Consider the following 20837-nt stretch of genomic DNA (forward strand, 5'->3'; position numbering starts at 1 on the left):
AAAACAGTCATCAAATTATAAATATTTGGAGATAAACCTATCACACTATAAGAATAATATAATTAATAGTATAAAAACATGTAGCTTCTTAATTAGTGTATTAAATAATAAGATGTAGCAACTGCTCTTTTCAGTACTATAATTTCAAAGTAATGATGAATGTTAATAATGTTTTGAGATACCTGTAACAACTCTCAAGTAATATTAAGATATCTTAATAAAGATATTTTAGGAATATCTTTAAAATAATATGTTTAAATAATATATCTAAAAATATATATAATATAATATCTAAAATAATATCTTTAAAATAAAGATATTTTAAAGATATCTTAATAAAGATATTTCTTGGGGCTCCTGGGTAGCTTAGTTGATTAAGCATCCAACTCTTGGCTTCATTTCAGGTCATGATCTTGGGGTCATTAGACTGAGCCCTGCAAGGGGCTCCATGCTCAAAGGGGAATCTGCCTGAGATTCTCTCTCTGCCCCTCCTCCACGCATGCACACATGATCTCTCTTTCTCTCTAAAATAAATCTTTAAAAGAATTAAATAAAATATCAGGTATTTCTCTTCATTATTAAGCTACGGGTATTAATACTTTGATTTATTTCTTGCATTTATATTATAGAGGTGCTAATTTTAGTTGGAGATTATGCAAATAAATAATAATGTAATTTTTTCAATCAAAGCTGGTAGATTTCCTGAATTCTTTTTTCATGCCATAGTTAACAGCTCTTGCTCCATAATCTTCATTTATAAAACATTCTAAAAAATTTGAGTGAAAATAAATGGAAAGCTCTCATTATTGCAAAGTTATAGATCCTTGTTTTCTACTCTCATTTACCTTTTTAGTCTCATCTCCATTTGCCACACCAGCGCATTCCTAGCAGATCACTTCTGTTGTCACTTTTTCCAGCTTTCTTGGGATATAACGACACATAACATTGTGTAAGTTTAAGGGGTATAACATGTTGATTTGGTAAATTTATATATTGCAAAATGATTGCCACCATCGTGGTAGCTACCATATCCATCATGTCACGTGGTTACAGTTTCTTTTTTGTAGTAAGAACATTTAAGATTTACTATCTTAACAACTTAACTTTTAGTATATAATACTAAATTAGTATTAATCATCATCATCATGCTGTATGTTAGGTCCCCAGAACTTACTATGTTATAACTGGGAGTTTGTACTCTTTGATTAACATCTTCTATCTCCATCCCTCCAAGCCCCCTTTCTGGCAACCACTGTTCTACTCTCTGCTTCTATGAATCTGACTTTTTTAGAGTCTACATATAAGTGATATCATACAGTATTTGTCTTTCTCTGTCTGACTTAGTTCACTTAGCATAATGCTCTCGGGGTCCATCCTTGATGCAAATGACAGGACTTCCTTTCATCTCATGACTGAATAATATCCCACTGTATACATGTACACCACATCTTCTTTATCCATTCATCCATTGACAGACTCTCGATTTCCTTTGAATATACAACTAGAAGTAGAATTGCTGGATCCTATGGTCACTTTAGTTTTAATTTTTTTGAGGAACTTCCATGCCATTTTCCATAGAAGCTATGCCAGTTCACATTTCCACCAGCACTGCAAAAGAGTTTCCTTTTCTACACATCTTCACCAACACTTTTTAAAATTTTTTTTATAATAGCCATTTTAACAGTTGTGAGATGATATCTTGTTGTGGTATGATGATAATTAGTGATGTTGAGTACCTCTGTTTGCTCTTTAATATCTCCTTATTGTTACACACTCTCCTTCCCTCTAACATACCCACTTTTTTTTTTTTTTTAAGTTACCTCCTTTCTCTTCTAAACTAGATTTGGAGAATGTTCCCCCACCCCTTTCTTAATCTTTGTTCTTATTTTGATTCTCATATTATATTGAAATTGGCTGTTTACTTGCCAGTCTACTGTATAAGATTGCTCCTTTATAATAGATACTGTGTTATATTCATGCTTGCAGTTGTAGGCACTCAAAGAACATAGATACTAAAAGAATGTAACTGTGTCTATTGTGAATCCTAACTTCATCCAATATATATGTTCTCTTCATCCTCTGCTCTTTTGCATTTGCCCTTGTACTTACTGCCAGAAACACTTTGAAACTAATTATTCTCTAATTTCTTTTAGGTTAATTTTGTCTGCCTTCTGTCCCCACCCCTACCCCCACCAACCACCTACCCACTTCCCCACTGGCAAACAAGGTAGGATCCTGTTTTAGTGTGGGGGTAGTTGTTACTTTGGCTGCACACTAATAACATTATTTATAAGGTAAATAATATCTGGGCCATGATGTCCCCCACCCCAGACTGAAGTGCAGTTTTTAAACCACCCCCCAGGTGATTGTAATGTGCATTCAAGACTGTGAAATATTGAAGCATTATGTGTCCCTCTAAGCCTTAGGAAATCTTGGTCCTATATGTGGTGCCAAATAAATAATTGTTTTATGTATAATAGTCAGAACTTTTATGAGTACACATAGGTAAGCCTGCAATTTTGAAATAGATAAGAACTTACCATTTAACAGACTCAGGTATATTTGCTTTATGAATTACTTAGTTCATAGAGTTTCCCAAATGATGTAATAATAGTCTTTTGCACTGAAATTCTGCTTCATTCAGTCTGTATTTTGACTCACACTCAGAAAAGTCAATCCAGGTGTTAAATCCTATTTACTGTGAAAATTTCAATTATAATTATATTTGTTTTATCTTGTGGTTTTATTTTATTTTATGAGAAATTCACACCTGCCACAAGAGAGTAGCTTCTACAAATTGCTGTCTTCAAAGATCTCTAAAATCCATAGATAATGTGAGACTTTGTGATTAAACTCTGATTTCACCTGGAACTTTCTGAGAAATTAAAAATTTTTTTTTTCCTTTTTATCTTTAAAGCCTTTGGTGTTAAAAAAAGAAAAACTTGGATTAAGTTAGAGGAAACCATTATTTGAATGAAAAATCTTAAAACATCTTGCAATTTTCTGATCATAATATGACAAGATCAGGACATTCGTATGAGTAAAAAATGTGGAAAGGGAAGGACAAAGCATCCTGGCAGACATTTTTCACTTGAATTCCGATAGGTACAGCCTGGATCTGTATCTCACTTTCAATAAGTAGTTGTGTGATAAAATCCCATAGTTTCTAAATTGGGATAGGGCTCTAACCATGGAAATTCAGAGCTACTCGTGTTTAAATTGGCTTTTGTTTTTCATCTGTTAAAAACATTCCTCATTAAATTTTCTTTTACTTATTACTTAATTTTAAAATTACAGTTTTAGGCCCGGGTGGCTCAGTCATTAAGCATCAACCTTCAGCTCAGGTCATGATCCCAGAGTCCTGGGATCGAGCCTGCTTCTCCTTCCCTTACTCCTCCTGCTTGCATTCCCTCTCTTGCTGTGCCTCTCTCTGTCAAATAAATAAATAAATAAAATCTTAAAAAAAAAAATACAGCTTTGTATTGAGGAAGCACTTCCAATCTAGATAATTTGAAAAGGAATGTATATGTTTCCCCTCACACCTTCCACCCCAATGCATTTATACTTCTTGTAAAGTCAAGATGTAGCCAGAAGAGATAATGATAGTTTATTATATTATTATTAAATTCTCGGGTTAGCAGCTTTATACTCAGCAGAATTAAATTTTATTTTTATGTGATGCATAGTTTTTTGAACTTTAATCACTGGTGTAGTTTAATTGGACTTAAGTCTAAGAGGATTTAAATAGAATCATGGAAAATTAATGAGTTAAGTTTTTTTAGAGTTAACTCATAGAAAACTGAATATGTTAGATATATCACAATTATGCTCAAGAAGGGGGAAAAAAAGCACAAAAAGTGCTGGTATTTTCTTAGCATTTAAAAGCCAACTCGATATTTACACAATTATTTAGTAACCCAGTCTTTTAAAACAGGGTTAAAAAAATCTTTTCATGTAACTTTAAAATATTTTAATAATGTATATGCTTTCAAAATGATGAATAATAATATTCATTAGTAAACTAAAACTAGTATAATCAAAAATAAAAATCCCTTTGATATTACATAAGGTAAATTTTTTCAAATAGCATCTAAGAATTATTGAAAACATTTTTGTACTATTTTTTATATTCCATGAGAAAAATTTATTTCCTTATTTGCATTTATCACATTCATTTAAGGTTACCACTAAAGAAGTGTTAGATACAGTATATTTGTGTTTCTTTATTGGTCGAAAGGGTGCCCTTTTTTGTCCTGATCAATGTTTTATTTCTAAAATGAGGTTCAGCTGACCACAGTTAATTTTTTGAAATTTAATAAAAACAGCGAACATACTAATTTTACTTTTTACTTCATTTTAACTGTCTTAATTCATAGATACTCTAACACTTTTTACAAAGAACAGAATGTAAATACAAAGAACACAGGATACGTTGCCATACTGCATGGACTCCCATTTCTGGTCTGCCTCTTATGAGTGATCTTGGGCAACTTACTCCACATCCCTATTTCTCAGTTGTCTTACCTGTGAGGGAGAGGTGACCATAGTACTTACCTCACAGCTTTTATGAGAGGATTCATTGAGTTATTAGATGCCTAGAACAGTCTGTAGATCATAGTAAGTGCCATCTACCTGTTTGCTACCATGATTACTGTCTGAACTAGACATTGAATCAGCACACAGTTGTCATGCACTGCCATATCTAAGTAAGGTAGAAGAGTCCGACATATTTTGAGGGCTATTGAACTACATTTTGGATACCTACATGGAGATATGAAGAATGAAGACATGAACAAAACAGTCTGTACCCTAAAATATGTGTAATATAGTGGAGAAGATGCATACACATTTGCCATATACAGCACAATTTAAATAAAACTGTCATAAATGTCTAAAATAGTAAGGAAGTATACAAAAGCTAGTGGGTGGGGGTTCCTGGAGGAGATTAAATTTGAATTGGACTTTTAATGATACTTAGAATTTCAATTTGTACAAATTGGTGGTGGGAAAAGAGTGAGTAGAGGAGAGAACAGAAATTTTTTTAGAGCAGTTTAAAATATTGACTAATATCCGAAGCAGCTATGTAAGGGGCGGAGATTGGGGGGAGGGTGGGATGTGAGTGGTGGGAACAGGGTACAGAGTGAGAATTAAGGTTGGAAGTATAGTTGGGACCAGATTGTGAAGAATATTGACTGACGTGCTGATGAAACTTAATCGAGGCAATGCATGAGCTGGTGGGAGATTCTGAATATGTGCATAACATAACTAGAATTACAGTTAGCATGATTGCTTTAGCAGTAGTACGTTTAGGGAACTGGAGCTCGAAGCCATAAAATAGTAGGGAGAATTGAAAACCGGGTCTGTCTGTCTGGGGAGCCTATGCTCTTTCCACTGTGTCTTACCACTGAGAAGCAGATGACTGCTTTGGTGCGAACCCCACGTCTCCCAGCTGGTCTTCACTCTGCCGTTAGCCCTGCCTTTCGTTCAGTGGTGTTTCTTTTCCCTTGGTTCTAACACTGTTAGCATGACAGCGTTTTACCTTAGTAATGGTGAAGTACTAGTGGAATGGTTAGTTGTTGGTGACAGGAATGGAGAAAAACTACTGATTAGTACAAGAAGGAACTATTCCCCACTTGTTAACTTAGGGCAAAGATTGAGAGCCACACTGACTCTCAACCATGGTATTCAGCCATGGTAAGAAATTAGTGTGGCGGTGTTCAGTCTTTATAGTGCCTTGCCATCAGTGCTTATGTGAGGATTACTGAAATTTCCTGAAAAGTCAAAAATTTTCTCTGGAAGGTAGATAACAATAGTAGTTTGAAGGATAAAATATTCTTTTCTCTTTTTCCATTTCCCAAAGAAATCAAAAGTAGGTATGTTTACTTAAAGTCCCCAAACCTAATTGGACTTTATAGGCTATCCCATATTAGTAATAAACTTGAATTTAACAATCATCGATAGTTTTCTCTAAGTTGATAAATTTTAGGCTTTTTTTTTTTTTATTTGACGGAGAGAGATCACAAGTAGGCAGAGAGGCAGGCAGAGAGAAGAGGAAGGCTCCCTGCCAAGCAGAGAGCCCGATGTGGAACTCAATCCCAGGACCCTGAGATCATGACCTGAGCTGAAGGCAGAGGCTTAACCCACTGAGCCACCCAGGCACCCCAAATTTCAGGCTTTTTTCTAAAATTATTCCTACCATTATTCTTTTAGGCTAGCATTACACTAGTTAATTAGGATATCTATACATACCACTCTTTTAGACACTTGCTTTTAAAAGTATTTCTGTTTTTCCCATTAATTCAACTTTATTGCATCAAAAATAAAAGAAATTCTTATATTTTAGAATTTAATATTTTTACTGAGTAGAAAAAAGCATTAAAATATAATTTGCATATAAATAGCAGATGGTAGTTTACATTAGTGTTAGCAATTGAGTAAATTTCATCCATTAAAAAGGGCATGCATCAGGCCAATAATGTTTTTGTAGTAATAATATTGTCCTAGTTCAAATGCTTTGGCATATAAACATTTCAAATACAAATCTTGTTTATAGTTCAAAAGATTATAATTCTGGCATATAAACTACTTAAATAATGACAGTCATTATAATTAAGTATAAAAGCATAAACACTAAAAATGATTATATGTCAGGTTAAAGATGACCATTTATAAACCATTAGGACTCTTAGTGTGTTATACTCAAAATATATTTTTTTCATGATATTTATAGGACAAATGGTTTAAATATGCATTGATGGACATGGGTACTATGTGTAGATGTAAAATGTAGAAGGAAAATCTAAAATATAAATAAACGTTTTTATTAGAATAATAGAATTAGAGAATATATTAGATGAAATTATAATAGTGTCTAAGGTAGTGAAATATATTCCACGAAGAGAGATTTACTGGACTGATTATTTATTTATAAGTGGAAATTTTTTTTAGACAGTTAAATTATTCCTTCTTTGTGGATTTGTTTTTGCCTCCCTAAATCTCAGCGTCATAATATCTTTTAACAGTAAGTTGTTAAATCTTCAACTGTAGCATAATTATGAGACTCACTAGGGAGTCCAGAAAAAAGAATAGCTTTGTAATTTAATTTTTATTTTATATTTCTCCTTTGAGATATTCAAGAATAGTAAATTGCCTGTAAATGTGAATTGGAACAATTAAATTGTATTATAGGAGGATTGTGATGAAATGATGTGTATTTAACCTTTTGCTTTTTATACCTTTTTGAAACAGAAAATTTGGAAATAGTGTACACCCTGTTGTTTAACTGCCTTTAAAAAATGTTGTGTGCAGAACAAATAGCTTAGTTTGATGGGGTTTTGTTGATGATAAACTCTGGAGCAGAACCAAAATACATCATGACTTCCACAACAAATGAAGAAAATAATTTCCTTTGCTGTCTTGGCAGAATACTTGTACATGATGATTTTAAAATAACCCCATTTTCACAAGGTCTTGCTCTCTCATCTTTTTTCACTTGAACGAACATTTGAATGCCATCCTAGGCCTGTAAGGGTTGCTAGAAAATCAACCGAAAACAACAACAAAACTTGAGTAAATCTATAATGACATTGTTCTTCGGAGAACTCCTGGCTATTGGGCTCTAGAGTACTTAGTGCTCATAATTTAATCTTCTGCATTTCTCCCATCCTCTCAAAGTGATCTGGTTAAGACCCTTCTCTCTGTCTTCAGAAATCCCACCAGTCTTTCAAAGCTGAGATTTTTGTTAATTCATACAGAATTTCCTCCCTGGTTAAACTGAAAATTGTTACTTATCTCATTCCTTTGCCACTGTTTACAGCAACCTCTCATGTCAGTGAAGCTTATCTCTCACATTTTACTGCTGATGGATTTTACAAAGAATGTGATAATAGTATATTGATTGATATAAGTCAATCAATAGACGTTGACTAAGCAGTAACCACATTGAAGGTGTGCCCCGTTAGGATTGTGCACTGCTGGGGATACAGAAATAAGACATTGCCTTCCTCTCTGTAACTTACAGATTAATATGAGAGCTAAAGTTAAGTACATAAATCATAATATAATCCTAGGTAGAAGAAAGTAAGAAGAGCAATATAGGGGATCAAAGCTGGAAGAAATATTAAGAAAATACCAGGAAAGGGTTTTTTAGTGAAACACTTTGTAAGATGTGCCTGCAAAATGACTTTTTCTTTCTAAGAGCAATGGACATTATTACATTTGCTGCTAAAAACAATACAGATTCTGACAGTCCTTCAGAAAGCCATTTTTCGTATTCACTATCACAAAATATATTATCTTAAATTGTAAAGGGTCTGAGATTTCTACCTCACTTGTAAGAGAGCAAGTTAGCATAATACCATTTCCAAGATTCTGCCAGAAGAGATGAGATTCCTGGGTCAGAGACAAAGGACTGTATTAGCCACAGCTTAGCATGTAGCATGGCCATCATGTTTGCAGCAATTGCTTTGCCCCTTTAAGTGCCACAGGGGGTGGCACATGGCATCCCAGGTAGATGCTGCACACACACAGTGAGTGTGTGTTATGCCTGATAAACCTCAAGCTTAGGAAATAGGAAATCTCCTAAGGGCGTTAAAGCAAACCTATTCAGCCTTTGTCTAGAGGGAAACATTCACTTTATTATCCCAGTCAGGAAACCAGTCTTCGTTTTCCCTGGAGGGAAATTCTATCTCTACCTTCAAGCCTGTTCGAAAAAATAATGGGGAACAGAAGCTGTCAGAAGACGTGTAGAAATTCTGTAGAGAATTGCCCCCTAAACAATGTATTCAAACAGTCCTAGAAATAATGGATATGAAGCAATCATTTAGGGGAATAGAAGATTCTGTAGTATGCTGAGTTAGTTTTGCTGGTCTGGATATTATTTCAAAGTTGAAAAGCTCAACTTGATATATTTTTCCAAAGAATTGGTTGAGTTTTACTTGGAAATTGTGAAAATGCAGTTTAAAGAAGTCATCATTTTACATAATGAAAAATGAATAAGAAGGGATGCTAATATTTCAAGAGGAAGAGCCCTGTATTTCCCAAATTGTATAAGAATATAAAGTAAGATTCAAAATTACAAATGAGGTATTCTCTGATTTATTGATGCTGGTAACCGAATGAGTCATGAAAATCTTTCCAGTGATAGATGATTCTAAAATAAATTTATATTTATATTTACTTGTATATATATAATATGCAGTATATATAATATATACTATATACATATATATATATATACAGCCCATAGACATGTGTCTACATATGCACATATTCTAGCATATCCTTTTGAATAATTTATGCATCCACAGTAAAATCATAATTCCAAAACCAAATTGAATCTCAAGTGAAAATGGGCCTTAGAAATCATCTGAAAAATATCTCACCCCATTTGCAAAATGTTTTCCAAAATCATTGGTCAGTAAAGTTTATTAATTCTACAGCCTCACTTCTAGGATGCGTACCCTTTAATGGTATCAGTGACTGTGCTGAAGCTGATGCAGGGTTGCATCTGAACTTGATGCTGATATGATACGTGATGTCTTTCCTAAATCACATCTGATTCACTGCTGGATTCACTGCTACCATCATGAACATTGATTCTAGTATTTTATGTGTGTGCTTTTGGCGTTTTAGTTGCTTTTCTTTTACATTTTTAGATTTTTCTTTTGTCTTTTTTCTGTGTTGCAACATAAATGAAAACACATGATTTTTTTTTTTAAGTTTATATACTGCACTGTGAACACCTGATGTTGAATATTGTTAGTAAGAAATTTGGGGGGTCCATTACACTGATAAGAATATCAAAGTATTATTTTATACCTGTAATTGAAACCAGAGAGTGCTTACTCCTAGGATAATACATGTAATTATGTAAAAATCATTATAATAAAATGCCTTTGACATCACTTTTATAAATTTCCAATATTATTCATGTATCAGGGACTGGATTTGGCTCCGTAATGTGTGGGTTAAGAGATAAGCCTCTTTCACTTCTAACATATAAATACCTAACATGTTATTTTATGGGGCACAACTTTAAAAAAACAAAAAGATTAAATCGTGACCATATTTGGGATTCAAACATAAATATATCAGTTTTCAAAAACTAAAATGACTACAGAGGTCAGTCAGGTAAAAGAAAGTCTGAAGCAGATCAGAGAGGAGAGTGCCTGGCCCATTTAGAAAAACCAGAAATCTTGATTTTTATGCAGAATTTCTCATTTGTAAATGTTGACCACTAAAAAAAATAATTAAAGAGCGTGCTCACTAAGTAAAAAAAAATACTTCCTTATCAACAATATCTAATATTTAATTTGATACCCAGAATGGTTTCTCAGGCTAGCAGAGCACAGAAGGGGATGGTGGTAGGTGGGAGGAGGGAAGAAGTCAGGGAGAGATAATAGGAGCCTTAAGGGGACAGATTGCCATAGATAGGAAGAGGGTCTGGTCACTGACACAGGCCTAAACAATAGTCTAATGACAGTAAACACTGACCCTGGGTAGTAGGAAGCTATACCTAAACCCTTCCCCTGGGAGCTCTTGGAGGAAAAGTTTATTTGTAGAAATATTAATCTCTTGAGAGGCCCAGGCTACTCTGTTGGTAAGTTCCTACTCCTTCACCAAAATGTTAACTTGAGAACAGGAGATGATCACCTAAAAAAGAAAAGAACCAAAGAAATATTGAGGTAGCCTGGCTCAAAGTTCTTACAAGGAGGTAGGAGAGGAAAAGAGGACATCATAGGAGTTCTGTACCCCAGTCCATATGGATCTAAGGTGAAAGTATTTGAAAGCAATGCTGAAAAAGTTACAGGGTATTCTGGTCAGAGCCAGTATCCCTCCAAACAGAATCTGTCATCAGGATGCTGGTAATTCGGGTAACCAGCAGGAACCATGAAGATGACACAGTAGCATGAGATGTTGCGCCCCAGAAATCTGAGGGAGACACAAGAAAGGGGTCCAGTTGAGCTTTTTCAGCCTGGTGGGAGCAGGGGATTGATCCACCAGATGTGGAGATAAACTATTAATAGGAAGGCTTAAGGTCTTGGGGCAACTTACCACTAGCTACACTTACTCACATGGATCCCATTCCTTGGTTCCCATCCATAGATGTACGGCATTGTGGGGCTGGACAGAGAAATGTACTTTGTTTTGTTTTGTTTTTGAAAGGAGCTCCCTGGATAATACTATATCTTTGATAAAGTTGTGGTAAGAGTTAAATTGAGTATTGAATCTGAGGTGCTTAGAACAAAAATTAAAAAGCTAACAATGCAAGTGTCCATGAAGATACGGGGATATTGCTGCTGGAATATGAACAGGATACCATTCTGGAGAGCACTCTGGCACTGTGTTAACAGATTAAATATATGCTTTTCCTAAGACCCAGTAATTCTCCTCCTAGGTTATATATACGAACCTCACTCCATTCCTCGTACATGCCAGTGATGCTCTTTTACTGATGTCGGAGGGACATGTACAGAGATGGACCATGTTTGATGTGGTGGTGATCTGGAGGCAGTCTGGGTGTCCCTCCAACATACAGGAGTCCTACATCCTTTAATCCCTCACTTAGCTTTCATTACCAAGTCCCCACACACCACATTCTGGGCTAAGTGGTAAAAATGCAAAGGGAACTCAGGGAGGTGCCTGAGTTGGAGGAGCAGATGGTCAGATTCAGGGGAAAGACTTGATGGTGGAGGTCATGGCAGGTCAAGCACAGAGCAGGGCTTCCTGAGGCATGCGTGGCCTCTGAAGGGCTGAGTCTTGAGGGAGCCTTTAGAAAGCCTTCGTTAAACCACTAAGTTTTAGCATGAAATAAAAGCTCAAATATAAGTGTCTTTATTAGGCAAATATTGATTATAAAAAAGCTAAAGGCTTGACTTATCATCTCAGGAAATGGAATGAAATGAAAACATATTGGGAACACAGCAAAAATGAAATGGTTTTTCATTGTGGTATATTTTTGCATTTGCATAATAGTACATAATCTTTTATTTCAGATACACTGGCCTAGTACGGCACTAAAAATAGAAGAATGCGTAATGAAAGGAAAAGATGCGGTAAGTATTACTCATTGTAAATTAAACACATCATCAGGTCTGTCCCTGGTTAGTCACAAGGGACTGACTCCCTAACCTCTTATTTGCTCCTAAAAGGCATATATGCAATTCATTCAGGAAGAAAAAAAAAATACATACACATATTAGTACAGACATATACATTGTATAGAGATCATTATTTATGAGTTGATTACGATGTGAGCTTAGAGTAAAGGAAGCTGAGGTGTCTCTAGATCTTGGTTTTGGTTTTATTACATATTTATGAACTCAGATTTATGAATTTCTTATAGTAATGCTTACTTCCTACATAGTTGGGAAAAATAATTTCAGGTAAATTTTTAATTCAAGGGAAAGCTAAGTGGATTCTTTGTGAGATTTCATTTTTCTTTGATGGGCAAATTAGAACCAAATGAAGAAACAAAAGGAGAAAAAGCAGAAAGAAAGGAGAAGCCAAAGGCTTTACCTATCCCACAGCGTGCTTAGGGTCTTTCCTTCTGGAAGAATCCATCTTCAGTCTGTCCATAACTTCCCCAAGCCCGTGACGTTGTACCAAAGCAGCAGCTCTGACCCAGGGCCGAGCCGGCTAAAACATGCGCGAAGGAACTTTAAATGTGCTAGGAGTCGGTGCCTGATGACAAAAGACACATCTTTGGAGGAAGGCATGTGCACATCCCCTTTTGAAAGTTAACTCATTCTTTCTTTTTCTTTTTTTGGTGAGAAAAAAATATCATGTGAAAGGCTAACACATGTCATACCAAGTCCTGAGTCTATGGCAACTGGGTCCCAGCCAAGGAGCGAGTCAAGACCTTCTTGCTGCCTTAGCCCACAGCATGATGCTGACTAATTGAACATACTCATAGGCTATGTCAGCCTAAATCCAATAGAGCCAAAATGTAGCCTAATTCGCTCATCCTAGGTGTGACTGTTTCATGACATAAAAAGCAAGTGCTTATGGTCATAGGAAAATAGACTGTTTTTTCCCCCGCTGAATGAATGGTCACATTTTCCCAATAATAGGGGGTCACCTTCAAAATAGAATGATGTATGAGTGGGAAATTGAGGAAAATATATCCATGTGCTCTGGATAATCAGGTCAGTAGTATGTTGCTCGTTCTGAACAAGGGAATGCTCTAATCTGATCAATTCTGGTTAGATTGTTCTGGTGGCTTTTGCACCCAATACGGTGCTATAAGAGATTTTAAAAGTCATAATCTGTCCTTATGAAATGTTACATTTACTGGCTACTGCATTGTTGATATCAGAGTAATATTTAGCATTTAAAGAGTTTAGTATTTTGTAATTTATTTAACATGAAACAGCAGTACCTAATTTACCAGGAAGATGTTTGCTAGAATTAATTTAGACACATTGTTTTGAGCAGTTGTAAACTTTTTTCATTCATCATATTTTTTTATTATGTTATGTTAGTCGCCATACAGTACATCATTAGTTTTTGATGTAGTGTTCCATGATTCATTGTCTGTGTGTAACACCCAGTGCTCCATGCAATCTGTGCCCTCCTTAATACCCATCACTGGGCTAACCCATGCCCCCACTCTCCCCTCTAAAACCCTCAGTTTGTTTCTGAGAGTCCAGAATCTCTCATGGTTCATCTTTCCCTCTGACTCCCCCCACTTAATTTTCCCCTTCCTTTTCCTACTGTCCTCCATGCTATTCCTTATATTCCACAAATAAGTGAAACCATATGATAATTTACTTTCTCTGCTTGACTTATTTCACTCAGCATAATCTCTTCCAGTCCTGTCCATGTTGATACAGAAGTTGGGTATTCATCCTTTCTGATGGCTGAGTAATATTCCATTGTATATGGACCACATCTTCTTTATCCATTTGTCTGTTGAAGGGCATCTTGGCTCTTTCCACAGTTTGGCTATTGTGGCCATTGCTGCTGTGAACATTGAGGTGCATGTGGCCCTTCTACATCTTTTACTACATCTGTATCATTGGGGTAAATACCCAGTTGTGCAATTGCTGGGTCATAGGGTGGCTCAATTTTAATTTTTTGAAGAACCTCCACACTGTTTTGCAAAGTGGCTACACCAGCTTGCATTCCCACCAACAGTGTAATAGGGTTCCCCTCACCTTGTCAATTTTGGCCATTCTAACTGGTGTAAGATGGTATCTCAGTGTGGTTTTGATTTGACTTACCCTGATGGCTAGTGATGAACATTTTTTCATGTGTCTGTTAGCCATTTGTAGGTCTTCTTTGGAGAAGTGTCTGTTCCTGTCTTCTGCCCATTTTTTTACTTGATTATTTGTTTTTTGGGTGTTGAGTTTGAGAAGTTCTTTATAGATCCTGGATATCAGCCCGCCAATATCTTCTCTCATTGCATGGTTGCCTCTTTGTTTTGTTGATTGTTTCCTTTGCTGTGCAGAAGCTTTTTATCTTGATGAAGTTCCAAAAGTTTATTTTTGTTTTTGTTTCCCTTGCCTTTGGAGACGTGTCTTGAAAGAAGTTGCTGTGGCCGATGTTGAAGAGGTTACTGCCTATGTTCTACTCTAGGATTTTGATGGATTCCTATCTCACATTGAGGTCTTCCATCCATTTTGAGTTTATCTTTGTGTATGGTGTAAGAGAATGGTCAAGTTTCATTCATCTGTCTATAGCTGTCCAATTTTCCCAGCACCATTTATGGAAGAGACTATCTTCTTTTCCATTGGATATTTTCTCCTGCTTTGTCGAAAATTATTTGATCATAGAGTTGAGTGTCCATATCTGGGCTCTCTATTCTGTTCCATTGATCTCTGTGTCTGTTTTTGTGCCAGTACCATGCTGCCTTGGTGATCACAGCTTTGTAATACAGCTTGAAATCAGGCAATATGATGCCTCCAGCTTTGTTTTTCTTTTTCAACATTTCCTTGGTGATTCGGGGTCTTTTCTGGTTCCATACAAATTTCAGGATTGTTTGTTCCAGCACTTTGAAAAAATGCCAGTGGTATTTTGATTGGGATGGCATTGAAAATACAGATTGCTCTGGGCAGCATAAGCATTTTAATAATGTTTCTTCTTCCAATCCATGAGCATGGAATGTTTTTCCATCTTTTTGTGTCTGCTTCAATTTCTTTCATGAGTGTTCTGAAGTTCCTAGAGTATAGGTCCTTTACCTCTTTGGTTAGGTTTATTCCAAGGTATCTTATGGTTTTTGGTCCTATGGTAAATGGAATTAATTCTCTAATTTCTCTTTCTACAGTTTCATTGTTAGTGTATAAGAAAGCAAGTGATGGGGCGCCTGGGTGGCTCAGTGGGTTAAGGCCTCTGCCTTCGGCTCAGGTCATGATCCCAGGGTCCTGGGATCAAGCCCCACATCGGGCCTCTGCTCAACAGAGCCTGATTCTTCCTCTCTCTCTGCCTGCCTCTGTGCCTACTTGTGATTTCTGTCTGCCAAATACATAGATAAAATCTTAAAGAAAAAAAAAAAAAAAAAAGGAAGAAAGCGATTTCTGTGCATTGGTTTTGTATCCTACCATATTGCTGAGTTGCTGTATGAGTTCTAGTAATTTGGGGGTGGAGTCTTTTGGGTTTTCCACATAAAGTATCATGTCATCTGCAAAGAGAGAGAGTTTGATGACTTCTTTGCCAATTTGAGTACATTTTATTTCTTTTTGTAGTCTGATTGCTTTTGCTAGGACTTCTAGTACTATGTTGAACTATAATGGTGAGAGTGGGCATCCTTGTTGTGTTCCTGATCTTAAGGGAAAGGCTCTTAGCTTTTCCCCATTGAGAATGATACCTGCTATGGGTTTTTCATAGATGGATTTCATGGGATTGAGGGATGTTCCTGCTATTGCTCTACTCTGAAGAGTTTTAATCAGGAAAGGATGCTGTATTTTGCCACATGCTTTTTCTGCAAGAATTAAGAGGACCATGTGGTTCTTCTCTCTTCTCTTATCAATTTGTTCTATCACATTGATTGATTTGTGAATATTGAACCACCCTTGTGTCCCAGGGATAAATCCCACCTGGCTGTGGTAGATAATTCTTTTAATGTACTGTTGGATCCTGTTAGCTAGGATCTTGTTGAGAATTTTGGCATCTGTATTCATCAGGAATATTGGTCTGAAATTCTCTGTTTTGATGGGGTCTTTGCCTGATTTGGGGACCAAGGTAATGGTAGCCACATAGAGTCTAGAAATTTCCCTTCTCTTTCTATTTTCAGGAGAATAGGTATACTTCTTCTTTGAATGTTTGGTAGAATTCCCTAGGGAATCCATCAAGTCCTGGACTCTTATTTTTTGGGAAGGTTTTGGTCACTGCTTCAATCTCGTTACTGGTTATTGGCCTATTCAAGTTGTCAGTTTCTTCCTGTTTCAGTCTTGGAAGTTTATAGGTTTCCAGGAATGCATCCATTTCTTCTAGTTGCTTAACTTATTGACATATAGCTGTTAATAATAATTTTTGATTACTTTTTCTATTTCCTTGGTATTAGTCCTGATCTCTCTCTCTCTCTCTTTTTTTTTTTTTTTTTTTTTTTTAGTCCTGATCTCTTGCCTTTCATTCATAATTCTATTAACTTGGGTCCTTTATTTTTTTCTTTTGGATAAGTCTGGCCAGTGGTTATCAATCTTATTAATTCTTCAAAGAATCAGCTTCTAGTTTCATTGAAGTGTTCTACTGTATTTCTGGTTTCTAATTCACTGATCTCTGCTCTAATCTTAATTACTTCCTACTTATGCATGGGTTAGACTTAATTTGTTCTTGATTCTCCAGTTCTTTAAGGTACAGAGATAGTTTGTATATTCAGGATTTTTCCATGGATTTTTTTTTTTTTTTTTTTTTTTTGAGTGACGCTTGGATGGCTAGTATTTCCCCCTTAGGATCACCTTTGCTGTATCCCATGGGTTTTGGACAAATGTGTTTTCATTCCATTGGTTTCTGTGAATTGTTTAAGTTCTTCTTTGATTTCCTGATTGACCCAAACATTCTTGAGCAGGATGGTCTTTAGCGTCCAAGTGTTTGAATTTCTTCCAAACTTCTTCTTGTGATTGAATTCCAGTTTCAAAACACTGTGTTCTGAGAATATGCAGGGAATAATCTCAGTCTTTTAGTATTGGTTGAGACCTGATTTATGACCCACTAGGTGATCTGTTCTGGAGAAAGTTCCATGTGCACTTTGAGAAGAATGAGTATTCTGTTGTTTTAGGGTAGAATGTTCTGTATGTATCTATGAGGTCCATCTGGTCCAGTGTGTCATTCAAAGCTCTTGTTTTTTTGTTGACTTCATGCTTAGATGATCTGTCTATTGCTGAGAGTGGAGTGTTAAGGTCCCCTACAATTAAAGTATTAGACCTTCTTGTGGGATAGACCCTTTAAGAATGATATAGTGTCCTTCTGTATCTCTGACTATAGTCTTTAGCTTAAAATCTAATTTTTTTGATGTGGGATTGCTATCCCAGCTTTCTTTTGTGGTCCGTTGACATTGAAGATGGTTCTCCATCCCTTCACTTTTAGTCTGGATATATCTTTAGATTCAAAATGAGTCTCCTTTAGACATATAGATGGGTCCTGTCTTTTTATCCGTCTGCAACCCTGTACCATTTTATGGGAGCATTTAGGCCATTCACATTGAGAGTGATTATTGAAAGATAGGATTTTATTGTCATCATGCTGCCTGTGAGGTCCTTGTTTCTATATATTGTCTCTATAAGTTTCTGTTCTATATCACTCTTGAGGTCTTTCTCCTTTTATAGGACGCCCCCCTTAATATTTCTCACAGGCCTGGCTTAGTGGTCACATTTTCCTTCAATTTTTGCTGGTCTTGGAAGCTCTTTATCTCTCCACCCATTCTAAATGACAGCTTTGCCAGATAAAGTATTCTTGGCTATATGTTCTTCTCATTTAGTACCCTGAATATGTCTTGCCGGCCCTTTCTGGCTTGCCGTTCTCTGTGGACAGGTCTGACATTATGCTGGTGTTCCTCCCTCTGTATATAAGGAATCTCTTCCCCCAGCTGCCCTTAAGATGGTTTCCCTGGTTTTAAGATTCACAAGTGTCACTGTTACATGCCTGGTTGTCGGTCTCCTCTCCTTGATCTTGGGGGTGTTCTTTCTGCATGTAGGACATGGATGCTTGTTTCATTCCCCAGATTAGAGAAGTTGTCAGCTAGGATTTGCTCAAATATATTCTCTCTCCACCCCCTCAGGAATCCCAATAATTCTGACATTAGAACATTTCATGGCATTGTTTATTTATCTAATTCTGTTTTCAAGGCCTTTAAGGTGTTTGTTCTAGGCCTCTTCCTGTTTCTTCCTTTCTGTAAGTTTTCTTCTAGATCACTAATTCGTTCTTCTGCCTCGTTTATCCTAGCTGTTAGAGTATCTAGCTTAAATTGCATCTCATATATAGCATTTTTAGGTTAGTCCTGATTAGCTCTCATTTCTGCCCTTAGAGAATCTGTGTTGCCATTAATGGTTTTCTCCGGCATAGCTATTGTCTTTATAACTGTTACCCTGAAATCTATTTCTGACATCTTCCTTATGTCCATATCCATTGTCTCTGGTTCTTTTCTTTCTTGGGAGTTCCTCCTCCTAGTCATTCATTCAGCATATTGATCATAAAACTCATGTGGTGATTTAGGTAATAAGATTTGTTAAGCATATAATATGTATTTGGTACTGTGTTTAAGTAACCAGGGAATATGAAGAAGTGTAAAATAAATATTCTTTTCTCACAAAACTTCTAGTTGAATCCCGATGTAGGCAAACTAGAGCTCCTCGGCCAAATGCAGTCTGCCATCTATTTTTGTAAATAAAGTTTTATTAGAAACCAGCTGCACACATGCATTTTTGGATTGTCTATGACTGCTTTCATGCCATATTTACAGAGGTAAGTTGTTGAAACAGAGACCAGTTGGCCATTCAAACTAAATATATTGCTCCTTTGTCCTTCATAAAAAAAAGTTTGCTGATTTCTGCACTGCAGTCTTATAGTAAAGGTGTAAGATGTAAATATAAGTGTAAAATGTTATTTCTCTTGGTTAGCTTTCTGTGTATTTATTGAAAATTCTCTATGAAAGTGCTTTGCATAAATTTATGAGTTTAAAGATACAACTTATTTTCCCAAACATCAAAACTTTGTAATGCCTTAAAGCCTGCATATGTTTCTTTAAGGGTAGCCAAACTTTCTCTAATTATTGGTTTTCTGACTTTATGTGGTTCATTTCTTTATATGTACTTTATTTTTTTTTTAATTTTTTCTTTTCAGTGTAACAGTATTCATTGTTTTTGCACCACACCCATGCTCCATGCAATCCATGCCCTCTCTAATACCCACCACCTGATTCTCCCAACCTCCCACCCCCTGCCCCTTCAAAACCCTCAGAAAACATAACAGTATCAGGAATAAATTACTTAGTGGAACATGCATATTGCCATGTAAATCTTTGTGATTGAATAAATTTCTGAACAGTACTATTTTTACTCCTCAGTTATGTGCTAGAATACCTGAAAAATGATATAATCCCATTATAGATATAATTCATGTGGTGTAGCTAATATGGTTTTGGTCACGCCAGTTGGTTCTTCCACTGTTTCTTGCAGCCCCAGCCAAGAGAGAGTTGAACATGAGATTTGTGGGGTTAGGAAAAACAGAAATCAAAAATGGGCTGAACTCTTTTTTTTTTTTCAACCTTAACCAATTTCTTCTTTCTGTTTTTCTGCTTTAGAGTGAATGCGCAAATTATGTTCGGGTTTTGCATCACTACAATAGGACACACCTTCTGACCTGTGGTACTGGAGCTTTTGACCCACTTTGTGCCTTCATCAGGGTTGGATACCATTTGGAAGTAAGATAATTTCATTCATATCAAAAAAATTCATGCTTAAAATAACTTTTTTTTTTTTTTTAAGAAAGGCTATGGCATTTTCTTTGGTGAAAGAGAAATGCATTTGTGATATACTGATTAAGTTTTTCCTAAGTCAGGTAAATGATCTCTCCAGACCTTTTTTTTTTTTTAATATTTTATTTATTTATTTGACACACAGAGAGAGAAATCACAAGTAGGCAGAGAGGCAGGCAGAGAGAGAGGGAGAAGCAGGCTCTCTGCCGAGCAGAGAGCCCGATGTGGGGCTCGGTCCCAGGACCCTGGGATCATGACCTGAGCCGAATGCAGAGGCTTAACCCACTGAGCCACCCAGGCGCCCCTCTCCAGACCTTTAAATTCCTTGTCAGCTATATTACCTGTGAATCAATTAATTTTTTATGAACTCATTCCCTGAACAGCTTCATTCACTTAATTGTTCCCTTTAAAATATTTCTTCATATCAAAATGTGTTCTCTGTTGTGTTCTTACATAAATTTTATTAATTTAACCACCAAATTAGAATGTACATATAAATATATATAAAAATAAATTTCTACAAATAATACTAGTACATATAGTATTTTACAAAGGATAGGCAAAGACTTGTTGATTTTGTAATTTCTCTTTTTTTAGACAGGTGAAATGAAGGAGGTGGAGTTCGAGTTGGGGGATGGGGTAGGTTATAAACTACCTGAAACAAAATATTAGTAGGTGAGAGCTGTATGCCCCACACCCCACTACTAGGTGGTTAGTATAAAGAAAACAAATCTCAAAAAAAGAAAAGAGAAGACAGAAAAGAAGAGAAAAGAAAGAAAGCAAATCTCAACTGAATTCTATTATACAAATAACATTGACTAACAAACAGGCTTGATGATCAATTAAAAAGTACTCTATGCTACCTTTCTTTAGGTCAGAAGGCAGAATCCTACATGAAGATGGCATAAAGATAAAACAGACATCT

The 20837-nt window shown here is 36.0% G+C and overlaps 1 protein-coding gene across 1 annotated transcript in view; it reads left to right on the forward strand.

Annotated features, from left to right (window-relative positions):
- SEMA3E (semaphorin 3E) overlaps positions 1-20837 on the forward strand; it is a 243294-nt gene that overhangs the window by 141912 nt on the left and 80545 nt on the right. Inside the window, exons 3-4 of the mRNA XM_032873241.1 lie at positions 11997-12056; positions 19739-19858. Of these exons, the coding sequence (XP_032729132.1) occupies positions 11997-12056; positions 19739-19858 (180 nt within the window). The remainder of the gene's footprint in view (positions 1-11996; positions 12057-19738; positions 19859-20837) is intronic.

This window comes from Lontra canadensis, unplaced genomic scaffold, assembly GCF_010015895.1.
Source record: "Lontra canadensis isolate GAN:19392208 unplaced genomic scaffold, GSC_riverotter_1.0 scaffold48, whole genome shotgun sequence".
Taxonomy (NCBI): Eukaryota; Metazoa; Chordata; class Mammalia; order Carnivora; family Mustelidae; genus Lontra; species Lontra canadensis.